Source organism: Phocoena sinus, chromosome 3 (genome assembly GCF_008692025.1).
Source record: "Phocoena sinus isolate mPhoSin1 chromosome 3, mPhoSin1.pri, whole genome shotgun sequence".
Lineage (NCBI taxonomy): Eukaryota > Metazoa > Chordata > Mammalia > Artiodactyla > Phocoenidae > Phocoena > Phocoena sinus.
Window position 1 is genome coordinate 52,025,533 of NC_045765.1, and position 14,571 is coordinate 52,040,103.

Consider the following 14,571-nt stretch of genomic DNA (forward strand, 5'->3'; position numbering starts at 1 on the left):
TGTCCCAGAGGTCTCTCAGATTGTCCTCATTTCTTAGCATTCTTTTTTCTTTATTCTGCTCTGTGGTAGTTATTTCCACTGTTTTATCTTCCAGGTCACTTATGTGTTCTTCTGCCTCAGTTATTCTGCTATTGATTCCGTCTACAGAATTTTTAATATCATTTATTGTGTTGTTCATCATTGTTTGTTTTCTCATTAGTTCTTCTAGGTCCTTGTTAAACGTTTCTTGTATTTTCTCCATTCTATTTCCAAGATTTTGGATTATCTTTACTATCATTACTCTAAATTAATGTTCAGGTACAGTGCCTATTTCCTCTTTATTTGTTTGGTCTGATGGGTTTTTACCTTTCTCCTTCATCTGCTGTGTGTTTCTCTGTCCTCTCATTTTGCTTAACTTACTGTGTTTGGGGTCTCCTTTTCACAGGCTGCAGGTTCGTAGTTCCCATTGTTTTTGGTGTCTGCCCCCAGTGGCTAAGGTTGGTTCAGTGGGTTGTGTAGGCTTCCTGGTGGAGGGGACTAGTGCCTGTGTTCTGGTGGATGAGCCTGGATCTTGTCTTTTTGCTGGGAGGGACTACGTATGGTGGTGTGTTTTGGGGTGTCTGTGAACTTAGTATAATTTTAGGCAGCCTCTCTTCTAATGGGTGAGGTTGTATTCTTGTCTTGCTAGTTGTTTGGCATAGGGTGTCCAGCACTGTAGTTCACTGGTCGTTGAGTGGAGCTAGGTCTTAGCGTTGAGATGGAGAGCTTTTGCCGTTTGATATTACGTGGAGCTGGGAGGTCTCTGGTGGACCAATGTCCTGAACTTGGCTCTTTCACCTCAGAGGCACAGGCCTGACACCCAGCTGTAGCACCAAGACCCTGTCAGCCACATGGCAATAAGATGTCCTTGTCAAATGGGGTCCTAGCTGATTCTGAACAGAACCATGAGACACACAGAGACATTCCAGGGACAGTTTTTTTAAAGTAAGTTCTGACAACCCACATAAGATGCTCGTGTTGGCTTAATATAAAATTAACATATTCAGTGGACTATCATATTCAAAATTATTAATACATACAAAAATGATAAAAATTTATTTGATTCCAATTTTCATTTGATATCATAGATCTAAAGTGGGGTGGAGGGATAGGATGATAGAATCAATGGAAACTACTGCCACGACAAGGAATCATGGGCTATAGGAAAATAAGTTACAAGGTCTCCCTATGTCAAAGGAAACGTGTGATAAACAACAGTAAAGGTGGTATACGCTGTGCTCTTTCTTCATCAGGCTGTCTCTTAAGTGAAACTACTGAATGCATTCATCTCAAGTAATCCAGGTTCTCCATTCTCCCTGGAAAACATACTGATTGATGCAGGGCAGGCTGAACACTGGGGCCGAGATTACTTCCTGTACTCCACACATTGCTGTTCCCACCAGTTATGCTCTGTGCTTACCAACACTTCCTGGTGTTTTGGGAGTTTTTTTCCCCAAAAAATATGTTTATTCCATTTGTGTCATTCTTGTAATTACTCGATTTAATTAAATATTAAGTAAAATGATGAAATATGAGTAATAGAAGAAATAGTTGTTGTTCTATAAAATCTAAATGGAAAAACGCCCTATAAATAACTGCTGTCAAACTAGGTGGATGTGAGACTACTTTAAAAGATTGTGGCAAGGGCAGGGGGGATGAACCATAAAAACTTAGAAATCTACACTCATTTTGTAAGTATTTTAATTTGTTGCTATTTAAAGAAAACTGGGAAATCGTAATACTACATATTAATAATAATTGCTAGTGATGATTGAACACTTAATATACCCCAGGAATTAGTCTAAGCACTTCACATATATCGAACTTGTTTACTCTTTATAATAACTTGAATTAATACTATTATCATCCCCATTTTATAGATGATGGAAACTGAGGCACAGAGAGTTAGGTTGCCCAAGGTTACATTCTTTATAGAGGTGGTGGAGGCCAGCCAGTCAGTCTGGCTCTTAACAGCTATGCTGTACTGATGCCATGTGGGTACAGTTTATACATGAATGGAAACATGGAACGCCAGTCAGTGGGCTCCCCAGAGCTTCAGACCTTCATCAGAGGATTAGAAAATAAATGTTCTACCACAGGTTGTAGGTTTTAAAGCTTAAAATTTCCAAGTATAATATTTTTTTTACGATTCCCTTGCTTTAACTTTTTTTTTTTTTTTTTTTTTTTTTGCGGTACGCGGGCCTCTCACTGTTGTGGCCTCTTCTGTTGCGGAGCACAGGCTCCGGACGCGCAGGGTCAGCGGCCAATGGATCACGGGCCCAGCCGCTCCGTGGCATGTGGGATCTTCCTGGCCCGGGGCACGAACCTGTGTCCCCTGCATCGGCAGGCAGACTCTCAACCACTGCGCCAACAGGGAAGCCCAACTTTTTATTTTTTAACTGACTTTTTAATTGAATTAAATACCAGTCCAATCCCATCAGAGAGAAGGTTTTGCCCTCTACAGAGGGGCAAGTGAAAACGGTGGTCTTAAGTACATACCAGAATGGGAGTTGAGATCTGTATACACTGGCATAGGGATTTACGGTAGATACTTGAGCAGGAGCATGACAGGATTTCATTGATTTGGAGGAGTAATCTGGCAGTGAGGCCTGGATTATTTTAATAGAAATGATACAAGAGATGAACAAAACGGGAGAACTCACTTGGATAATATATCAACTACTATATAAATGTAAAAAGTGGTTTGGTTACTATTCAGGTTTAAGGTTTTATTGACCTTAGGACACAGTCTCAGACCCTTTCCATTCCTTCCTTCCTTCCTTCATTCACTCATTCATTTAACAAATATCCACTGGGCACCTACTATGCGCTAGTGATATAGCGATGAAAAAGACAGACACAGGCTCTGCCACCGCAGGGCTTTTATATTCTAGTGGAGGACACAGAAATTTAACAAATGAATCCAGAAATAACAAACTATCACTGTAATGTGCTACCAAAGTAAAGTACAGGACAGTATAGGAACAAACAGTAATAGGTCTTTGTTTGTTTTAGGAAGGAGTACTTGGGTGTTTAAATGTAAGACAGTTAAAATGAGGATCTTGAGTACTACCTGTACGCATTTCATTAACTCATTTGGCCTCCACAACAATTCAGTAAAAGTGATATTATGACTAGTTGAATGTTTTATTATAACTACGTACTGGTCTCTGTTGTAGGAGTGGGACATACAGCAATGAACAAGACAGAAAAGGTTCTTGCCTTGATTGAGTTTGGATATATTACCTTCATTCTCACCTTTGCTTCTGAGACAATCAAATGTATTCCCCCTCAGATGGGGATTCATCCTATTTCTTCTCCTGTAGTAATTATAACTTCCCAGAGTTACAGATTAGTAATTTTCATACCTACAGATTTAAGATAGTATATATAAAACACTTTCAGTGGTGCCTGGCAGATCGTAGAAGTTCAATAAATATTAACTACTGTTAGAATTGCTGTTGTTATTACAATGCTTAATCTCATGTCTTTTCTGGTACACTGGATGTCATTTCTTGAACTAAATTCCATACACAGTTATTGCAAGCCTATCATGGAATTTACATACTCTTTCATGGAAGTTACAAGATCAGTGAAGAAAAATCTCTTTAATATTGTCTATTTCTATCCTCCATGCTTAGCTGTGTGATCTTGGATACACCTCAAGCTCTGTAAGCCTCAGTTTCCTCATGTTGAAAAATTAGAGTAATACCTATCCATTCAGCTATTGTCAGCAGAAGTGGGCAGCAGACGTGTGTGTATGTGTCTGTTGGGTTAATCAATAAATGTTAGCCATAAAGCACAATTCTAACTCTGAAAAGCAAACACTGGGCTAATCTACAGTTTGTGCATGCTTTCAAATGAACATGCAAGACTAAAGAATGAGAGTTTTTTCTATCAAATTAAAAAATTAACAGGCATATTTAGACCACTGAAAAGAAAAAAATCAGGAAAATTCCACACTTTTGCTCCATTGAAAGTGTTTTCAAGGGCGATTTTTAATTTGAAATGATGTGTCCTCTCCCATTTTAAAGTTATCCACTGGACCTGCAGGAAAAAATGAGTGGGGAGAAAGTTAATTGGGAACTCTTATAAAAGCAGATGTTGTTTAAAAGCAGGGTATCCACCACCTACAATGTGAACAGGTAAGAGGGATGAGGTGGATTTTTTTTAGATAACAGATTCAACTATGAAATAGGTTTATGGTATGGGAAGAGGTACTTGATTAGGTATCTGTTATGGTCCCTTTACATATATATGTACAAATTATTATATGTAATATACTACATATATAAATAGTTCCTACTATTACTTCTAAGGAGATGTACAAGGATGATCATTTCAGTACGTTATTTAACTCATTTTTAAAACATGCGTAACATATTATGTATTGTAGGTTTGAGTCTTGATTTTTTTTCATGAAGCTGTTGGTTGTTTGGGGACCCAATGCAGTAAAGACATCTGATTCTAGTATTTGAGACTCAGAAGGTAGGACACCTGGCAAGTAGGCTAAGTAGCGTTCTCGAGTCAATTCTCATTTACTATCCACTATGAGCACCCAAGACAGGGGCCTCCCTCCAGCTGACTTGAACCAAGGGAAAGAAAAGAGGAGTCATCTCGTCTGTATCCAGAGGGGTTTTGTTAACAACTGGGTTGCTCGGCACTCTTCATAAAAATTCTCCTGGCTGAGGGTTCTACCAGCCAGGGTTGGCTGAGGGTTGGCAAAGGTCTTGGTTCCCTTCTCTCTTCCGAGGCTGTGCGCGTATCTTCCTTTGCCAACATGGCGGCCCTGGCATCATCTGGAGGCGGCCCCCGCAGATCGCCTCCGGGCGGGCGGCTCGCTAATAGCCTAGTTCTCTCCCGTCATCTCGAACGACACACGGGGCAGCGCCTACACCCCCAGAACCGAGAGAGGGCAACAACCTAGGTTGCCCGCGAGAGAGAACCTTGGCCAAGATGGTGGACGCGCGGCCGGGCGGTGTCAGCTGCCTTTACCAAGATGGCGGCAGGCGGCTTCCGGCACGCACTCCCCCCAAATCCTCTGCAAGATGTCAGGGCAGAGCGGCCGCCGCCAGTCTGAGCACGGCCGGGCGCCCGGGCAGGGCTAGGTGGAGCTGAGGCAGCCTCCGCCCCCGGCTGCAGCTGGCAAGCGCTGTCACCTGTGGGGTCGCAAAAGTTACCTCCCCAACCCCTAAAGCAACACAGCACAACCTTTCTCCGAGTCACACAAATCATAATATGTGCCGCCCAAGGTAGGCGGCTCGATCCCGGCGTCGCCCAAGCCCTCCAGACGCGGCGAGCTGGGGAAGGGGCTGGGGCGGGGGCCTCCGGCGCGGACTCCTCTCCCCCCACTCCCCTTTCGTTGGGGACAGGCCACGTGTTTCCCTCGGACAGAGGGGGAGGCGCGTAACGGGAAGAGCTGGAAGGAGTTTAATGCTGACATTTTAAAGCTGCGTGTGTTCTGTTTTATTTGGAGGGATGGGGGGGGGGTCCCACGAACACGAAAGGGTGGGCGACGCATTGAGGCGAGTGCAGCAAATGTCAAGATTCGGGGGAGGGGCCTCCGCGGGAAACTTGGACGTGGGCCCCGAAGGGGGTGGAAGGAGCGGTCAGGAGTTGGGGTGGGGGGAAGGAGGGCGTACTGTGCAAGCAACTTACTGTTTCGCTTGCAACTTGCTTTTAAGCCTGCCACCTCCCGCTTTCCTTAAAAATAATAATTTAAAAATGCAAAGAAATCCAGTTCGCTGGAGGTTTTGCATTTGGCGTGCAACTTCCTTCAAGTGTGAGCGCGCTAGGAGGGAGGGAGAGATGGGGGTTGAACTTGGCAGGCGGCGCCTCCTTCTGCCGCCGCCACCGCCGCCGCCGCCTCGCAGGCTCGGAGAAGAGGGTGGGGGACAGTCGGGGCGCAGGGGAGGGTGGGTTCTGCTTTGCAACTTCTCTCCCGGTGCGAGCACGCGGCGGCGGCTGCAGACAGGGCCGCCCAGACAATGCGGGGGTGGGGGACCGCCGGCACGCGACTCACCCCCGGCCCAGAGTATGTATGCGCCGACCCCCTTCCCTGCCCTCCCCTCCCTGAAGACTCCCCAGAAGGCGTGTCTGGCCGTCCGGCCCTACGAGGGGCCGAGACGCCGCTGCACCGTTTCCGTGCAACCCTGTAGCCTCGTGCGAAGTGACACACTTCGCTCAACTCGGCCCGGGGGCGGCGGCGCGGACCACCCTCGCGGCTCTGCTGCGGGCCGCGCCCCGGCTCCCCTAGCCAGCCCACTGTCACCCGCAGGGGCGCTGACGGTTGCTGCCGAGGGACCGGGCGAGCTCCGGAGTGGGTCGGGAGTCGCAGAGCTGGGCTGGGGCGGGAAGGAGCAGCGAGAAGAGAAACTAGAGAAACTCGGCTTTCCTCCGAAGCCCGCCCCAGAAAGACCAGGTCGGCCCCCGCCGCTGCCTCCTCTCCTTTTTCCTGGGGGGGGGGGGGTGAGGGATGGGGGGTCGAGGAGAAGCCTCGAGCACCCAGGAAGCAGCCTCGGCGGGGGCCGCGCCGGGGGGTCGCGGGCGGGCAGGCGCCGTCGCGGCCGGGGTGGCGGGGCCCGCGCGGAGGGCGTGGGGGCGGGGGCCACGGCCGCCCCTGCAGTTGCCTAGCGTCGCCAACAGGTTGCACCGTTCCCCGCGCCGCCGCGCGGCCCCTCGGGCGGGGAGCGGCCGGGGGTGGGGTGGGAGCGCGTGTGTGTGCGAGTGTGTGCGCGCCGCGGCGCCGCCTCCGCCCGCCCCCCGCTCGGTCCCGCTCGTCTGCAGCGGCCGGGCGGCCCTTTCGCTTGTCCGCGCTGCCTCCCCTCCTCCTCCTCCTCCTCCATTTTGCGAGCTCGAGTCAGTGACGGGAACCCCAGTCACCGCCCGCCCGTCGGGGACGGATTCTAGTGGGTGGAAAGAGACGCCGCAGCCGGAGCGGCGGGGCGCCGGCACGGAGGACGGGCGCCCGAGAGCCCCGGCCCGCGAAGACGGGCGCGGGGCGAGGAGCTGGCTTGTCAGCCGGGAAATGGGAGACTTTCTCAAATAGGGGCTCTCCCCTCCCCCCATGGAGAAGGGGGCGGCTGTTTACTTCCTTTTTTTAGAGAGAAAAAAAATCTCTCGCTCCCGCTCCTCCTGCTTTCACACGCTAAGTTGTTTATCTCGGCTGCGGTGGGAGCGGCGGACGGTGTGGGGTGAGTGGCGCCGCCGGCAGAGGTAAGGGGAAGGGAGGGCCGGGGGCTGGGCCCCCACGGGCGCTCGCTCCCCGAGGTGCGGGCCGGGGCCGGGAGGCCGGCTCGGGGGCGCCGCGGGAGCCTGCAAAGTTTTATTAGCTTCGGGTAGTGGGGGTGGGGGCTGGCGAGGGCCGGGGGACGGTGACGACAGGGCAGCGCGCGGGTGACAGCGCTGGCCTCTTCCTCTCCCTGGACCGCCGTCCCCTGGACCGCCGTCCCCTGGCCGAGGGGGAGGAACCCGAGCTCTCTGCGAGTGGAGCCTTGTCGAGCCGTCCGGGTTTCCAGGCTCTCGTTCGCTGGTGAGGAATCCTGGTCTCTCTCTTTTTTTTTTTCCTTCTTCCCCAAGTCCCTTTTCTTTTCCCTCCCAGGGGGCCTCCCAGACACCCATTTTTTTGGTGAACGCTGAGCCGCGTCTGAATCCTGCTCGCCCGACTCTGTCCGCTCCACCCTAGAGCGCCCGAGCGCGAGCAGGGTTTGTGTCGAGACTCCAGTGCGTCTCCTTTCTGGCGGGCGCGCAGGGGTGTGTGTGAATGTGTGTGTGCGCGCGCGTGTACACACGAAGGGGGCTGACAGCCTGCTACTCGGAGACTTCGGCCAGGGCTGGTGTTATCTGGTAGAAGTGGGCGTGTCGGAGAAAGAACTCAACAGGTCTGGACACATTTCTCTTTTAACCTCGCGCTTTTCTCTACCCGCCCCCCCGCCCCGCCCCGCGAGGGTTTGTTCTTTAGCGCTTGGCTTCACTTCGCTCCTGACGTTTTGAAGTGGCCCCTTTTAGAAGAAGACCCTCCCGAACCATAATAGTTTCGTGGTGCGATTTTTGACAAGCGCTAGTCGGACGTTTTGAGGTTGCAGACTTGATAATTGCAACCTTGAAATGCTGCTTAAGACCCCTTGGCATGGTTCATTAAGGCCAATTACTGTGACAGGGTTATTTGCAATTTAAACGGGGATAAAATCGTTTGAGGGATCGTTTCGTTTTATGAAGTACTGTTTTGGTTTCGAGTTTGAAGGCAGCTGTCACAGTGGCGTGGAAATTCATTAGGCTCCATTTGATACCTTGTGTTTAGAGATCGTTATCAGCTAAACACGGCGGAGGGGCGGGGAGATAAGCAGTTTACCCTCAACCTCAAGATTTGTAGTGGCACGTCCCCACCTCTCTGTCTACCTTCATCACGCTCCACTTTTAGCGAGGGCCAGTGAAGTTTATGCTTCTTAAAGTCTCTGTACGGGAAAAGACTTTCATTGGACAGGATTTGACTATACTGTCGCAAACATGCTTATCAAAGTCTCTGCCCGCCTCTTAAAACATATTGATTGTCAACAATCTTCTAGCAACCTAACCCTCTTGAGAGTAGGCTCAGAATTAGGATAGGTGAAGGTTTAGAATGCAGGGAGAATTATTCTGAGCATTGTATTATTTTACTTGGATTTATATGAACGTGATTTTACAATTCTGGGGTGGTTTTTTTTCCCTTTGTTTTTCGATACTTCAATATATGGAAAGGAAAAATCTTAATTTAGAGACATCATAGTATTTCATACTGAGGGTCTTAAGCAGTTTTAAAAGAAAATGTAGCTTCATCTAGATTTTATTGTGTTGTAAGGGTTTGAGAGAGCTATATTTCTTATACCGTATTTAAAATATTGTAATGAGAAGCTACTACGCATTCCTTTTTAAATCTAAATTTTAGTTAGCTTGTATACAGTGTGTTTCATTTCATATATCCAAAATTTGAAAGCAGGCACTATTAGGCACATTCAGTAAGAAATATCGGTTAAAAATAGGAGCCTTTTCCTACCCTATTGGAAGATGAGCAGACCATCATTGTTTATCTTCCAAGTAAAATGCATGGTTCACCAGTACGTTGTACTAAAAGGTTTGGATGTGTGACCAGCCCGTAGGAGAGGAATTGGGAGTAATTAGAGATAGAGAATTCTAGCATAGTGTTTATCAGATTTTATGTTTATTAGTTCTCAGAAAAGCCAACAGCCTTGACTGGTTGAAAAGAGGTAGGAATTTCAATGATCATACTTCCTTTTTTTAAATTAAATACTTTGACATCAACTTGAACCTTCAGAATAAACAGATGTAATGAATTATAATGTCTGTGATTAACAAAGTTACCAATTTGTGAGTGGCAGGATGAATAGCCAAGCTTAGTTTGATAGTTTTGTTCTCAGCTGTGCGAATGGACTGCATTGTACTTTTAAATGTGGCACACTGAATGCGAGCAGGAGACACGGCTTTCATATTATGGAAGTCAGAATCTACTCTTCTGATAACAAGGAATTAGATTCGGAATTAACTAAAAGGTTCATTTAACAGGCTCTTACTAATCGGATCACAGAGATAATGTGATTTTATAGCTTATTATATCCCCCTCTCTTTTTTTTGTAGCTGATATTCACTGATGGACCCCAAGGAATCATTAAGCCCCCCCAGTAGAGAAGAAATCCCCAGCAGTGTGCTTGGTCGAGAGAGGGGAAATGTGATGGACTTCTATAAAACCCTAAGGGGAGGAGCTACTGTGAAGGTTTCTGCATCTTCACCCGCACTGGCTGCTGCTTCTCAGGCAGACTCCAAGCAGCAAAGACTTTTGGTTGATTTTCCAAAAGGCTCCGGAAGCAATGCGCAGCAGCCAGATCTGTCCAAGGCAGTTTCACTCTCAATGGGACTGTATATGGGAGAGACAGAGACAAAAGTAATGGGAAATGACCTGGGATTCCCACAGCAGGGCCAAATGAGCCTTTCCTCTGGGGAAACAGACTTTCGGCTTCTGGAAGAAAGCATCGCAAACCTCAATAGGTCGACCAGTGTTCCAGAGAACCCCAAGAATTCAGCATCAGCTGCTGCCTCTGCTGCCCCCCCAGAGAAGGAGTTTCCAAAAACTCACTCTGATGTATCTTCAGAACAGCAAAATTTGAAGGGCCAGACTGGCACTAATGGGGGTAACGTGAAGTTGTATACCACAGACCAAAGCACCTTTGACATATGGAGGAAAAAACTCCAGGATTTGGAGTTTTCTTCTGGGTCCCCAGGTAAAGAGACAAGTGAGAGTCCTTGGAGCTCAGACCTCTTGATAGATGAAAACTGTTTGCTTTCTCCTTTGGCAGGAGAGGATGATCCATTCCTTCTGGAAGGAAACTCAAAAGAGGACTGTAAGCCTCTTGTTTTACCGGACACTAAACCTAAAATTAAGGATAATGGAGATCTGATCTTATCAAGCCCTAACAGTGTGCCACTGCCCCAAGTGAAAACAGAAAAAGAAGATTTTATTGAACTCTGCACCCCTGGAGTAATTAAGCAGGAGAAACTGGGCCCAGTTTATTGTCAGGCCAGCTTTTCTGGAGCAAATATAATTGGTAATAAAATGTCTGCCATTTCTGTTCATGGTGTGAGTACCTCTGGGGGACAGATGTACCACTATGACATGAATACAGCATCCCTTTCTCAACAGCAGGATCAGAAACCTATTTTTAATGTCATTCCACCAATTCCTGTTGGTTCAGAAAATTGGAATAGATGCCAAGGATCTGGAGATGATAACTTGACTTCCTTAGGGACTTTGAACTTCTCCGGTCGATCGGTTTTTTCTAACGGCTATTCAAGGTAAGATTAATGCTTTCTGTTTCTTGAGAATGGTACATTTAAGATCAATTGATAGATTCAAATATTCATTTATTTGAATGTGTCCGACAGCAATTCAAGTGCTTTTTCATGTGAATAAGTTTAAGCGGGCTCTTGAAAGTAGGCATGGTAGAAAACCTAAGTGATTGGTCTGTACAAAACCCTTCCCAGTATTTTTTTTTTCCCCCTGAAATAATGGTATTTAGTATCCCATTGGCCAGTAATTGAAATTTTTATGTAAAAATTTAAAAGAATACTGCTCATTTACAGGTGTCTTTGGTAAAAAATATGTAAATTCAAGGGGGTATAATGTTTAGAAATATATATTTATTGTACATTTTTTTAAGCTGTTTTAGAATATGCTCTTACACTACGATGAAAAACACCCGTAATACTTCACGTAATCAAACGTTGTGCTGTATTTGTACATTTGTGAAGTGTTAGCCTGAGGAGATTAAAGGGTTAAAAATTAGAAGTACTAACAATGAACCCTTTTCTTCAAACTGAACCTTGAAGAATCTGAGTTCTGAGATTGCTAAAGCAATGCAGTCAGTGCGCAGTGTACCTGACCGAGAGTATTAGACGTGGGACTTGCCCACAGAGTTCCTGACCTAAAGCAGATAAGTTGTGTCTGCTGATTGGTCTCTTTAAGAAAGGAATTGGTGGCAACAGGGTGCTTGATTTTACTTTCAAATGTTCTTACAAGTTCTCAAGTAGATAGCTGATGGCCAACATTGTTGAGCTTCAGTCTCAGCTATGTTTGATTTGTTTCTCTGTCTCCTTTTTTCTCCATTATTTATAAGTATATTGACATTTCCATTTGACCTCAAAAAGGTCTGTTAAAATGTAATTACCAGGAGAAAGTTCTAAATGTAGGTGTATCTCCCTAGGGGTTAAGTTCTCTATCCTGTACCCCCACCCCCAGTTCAGATAAATGTATATCACATTTTAGGTGTGAAGGAAAATATAAAAATGTAATTGTAGAGACACAAGATTGATTAATCAGTGGGTTTTTTTAAGGGAGGAGGAAGGGCATAGTAGACACAGTGATTTCTTTGTATGTAAGTACTGTAAGTTCTTAAATATTCGTGATAGTCACTGTTCACATTAACTAGTCATTGAAGATTTTATTTAAAACTCACTTTAAAAATGCTTTTTCTGGTAAAGGTATATTCTAATACTGAGGTGTCTCTTTTCTTTCCTCTTTAAGTAGGAAGCTTTGCTTGTTGGGGAAGAAATTTAGACTTAGATTTAGGCTATGTTCTGTTCCTTTAAAAGGCTTAGATGTTTCTTATCAAAAGAAAAAAAAATCCTTGTGTGTCTTAACATAAACTACCTACTAATCTATTATTAAAATAATAATATTTTACTTAGAAGAACACTTCAACTTTTTATTGCTATCATTCTGAAATGAAGGTTTAAAATGTTTTCAGTAAGGAGATTTGAGATGTTATCGCATAAGCTGTTGTGTTTAAATGTTAAAAGACATGCTGTGTTTTAAATTTTTCAATCTCAAATTTTTGGCAGTGGAATTGATGATTGAATGTGCTTGTTTGTCTTGAAAGCGTAAGTACAGTTGGTTTGACTAAGTTTTCTGTAGGAAACTTACATTGATTTATAAAACATGTAATTGTACAAAGAAAAATCATATATCTTAGGAAAAGCTTGGTGATTATTAATGCTTTTTGTTCTGATAATCAGCATGGTAATGTTACCATTTTCCTTACTATAAAAAAGGCATGGAACAAGAACATATCATTTTCCATTCACAGTGAACTTTCATTAAGCCCTATAGAATCTAGGATCTGGAGAGTAAGTCTTAGATGAATATAGTTATCCTTAAATCATTAAAGATCATTTTAGTACTTTTTCCAGTAGTTTATAACATTTAAAGTGTGTCAGCATCATAACAGCCATATTATAGTAGACAAAGCAATGATGATGTGGCTCTTTCAAGATTCTTTAATATCCAGTGAAATGATTATTTTATGCCAGTGTGTGATTTGGAATTATAATCAGTAGTTTGTGTCCTAATGAAAAGGTATAATATCTTTACAGGATAGTTTGAGAAAGTTTGAAAATTTTGTATCTAATGGGATTAACATTGGGAACTGTGATTACCCAGAACAAAGCTTCTTCCAAATAAATGGAAACAATGTTTCTTTTTTACCATCATTGAATTAGCCTGTTGTTTCCAAACAATAGCCTTGATATAACTAAAATTAGTTGCTTTCTCTTCTCTATATGTTACTTTGGTTCCAGCCAAACATTAAGGCCAGTGACCCTGAGTAATCAGCAGGTAAATCAACATGTTGAGACAACTATACTGAATACTGACTTTCTGAATTTAGATATAGAAATATTAAATCCACTAATAACTTGCCTTTTATTTAAGTTTTTTTAAAGCAAAAATTGTAATTTGACTTTTTAAGATGTCACCTAAAATTGCTTTTTCTTAGTATGCTTGAAAAAAGACACTTTACACTCTGTTTTGGGAGGGAAGGCAATTCCTTCTGATGTGTCAGCATAGCACAACATCCAGTTATTATGTTAAATTGTAAAATTATGAGTGTTATGATTGAGCATAGTAAATTTTTTTTTTAAGGTTTAAGTTCGTTGATAGTAAAACAAGAGAAACCTCACTGATACTCAAATACATTCTTTAAGTAAAACGAACTAGCCATTCTACCTTAATATGCTTTTTAAATTCTGAAATTGAGTAAATTTAGCATAAACGTGTAACATTGATGAAGGCAGATTTCTGCGTGATTTGATTTTCAGCATTGTTTCACTTGAGCATTAATGGTGAAACTGCTGAAAAGAGGCAAAGAAGTAAATGGTTTCAGGTGGAATTAGAGCTTCTATTGGGATTATGTTGAAACTTTAGTATTAAAAAGTTGATCGTTTTCTGAAGGGTATGATTATTGGAGAGAAAGAATGATGCAAGATGAATTTGTAAATTCAGTCTTAGGTGGAGTTTAGGGCTCTGTTGGTTGCCATTTAATGAAGCTATGAAAATTTATGTCGATTTTAACAGCTCATTATTAATTGCACCTGTGTCTGATTTTATTACCGTAATGCAAATGAAGACCTGTACAAGCACAGGGTGAGTGAAGCAAATTCTGTCCCTTCATTTTTCTTATTAACATCGTGTTGAATGTTTTCTCAGAGAAGGGAGGCATAAAGAAGAGATTTTTATTGATTTTCCCCCTTTTTAATGGATACTTTCTTTACTTCCTTTTTCCTCTCCTTCCAAAGGTTCTGGCAGTGAGTGTTTCAATCAGTGTCTTTTTTAACCTTAATGTTTCTGATATTCACTCATAAAACGATTTCTGAATGTTAAAGGAGATTTGCTTTTGGCTCTTTGTGTATTTTTAGCTTTATGATAATCTTTTCCTTTTCTTAAAACCCTCTACTTCTTTAAGGCTATATTATTAGTAAAAGGAAAAAAAAAAAACCACAAGGTAAAACACATTGTGTATTCAGGTGTGTCAATTTAGTGTGGAATGACTGCAGTATAGAAATGTGTGATTAGCGTGTGGTCAGATTTTATTGAAATTACTTCTTGTGATGTTTCTTTGGCTATTCCATTATATTTTTATAATGGATAAAATAATTTGTATTATAATGCTGTTTTGGTTTTATCTATTGATGTTACAGATATTTTAGTTACTCTGACCACTTTCAACATTA

The 14,571-nt window shown here is 43.8% G+C and overlaps 1 protein-coding gene across 8 annotated transcripts in view; it reads left to right on the forward strand.

The window, feature by feature from the left end:
* Positions 1-5,851: 5,851 nt before the first annotated feature.
* Positions 5,852-14,571, forward strand: part of NR3C1 (nuclear receptor subfamily 3 group C member 1) — a 124,133-nt gene continuing 115,413 nt past the window's right edge. For 2 of the 8 annotated variants that reach the window (XM_032627443.1, XM_032627448.1), the window contains exons 1-2: positions 6,728-7,233; positions 9,649-10,860. In XM_032627443.1, coding sequence (XP_032483334.1) covers positions 9,662-10,860 — 1,199 coding nt within the window. In that variant the 5' untranslated portion in view covers positions 6,728-7,233; positions 9,649-9,661. Of the gene's footprint in view, positions 6,053-6,154; positions 6,440-6,727; positions 7,234-7,385; positions 7,550-7,612; positions 7,899-9,648; positions 10,861-14,571 lie in introns of those variants that run through there. The other 6 variants (XM_032627451.1, XM_032627445.1, XM_032627444.1 and 3 more) reach the window with 6 other exon arrangements.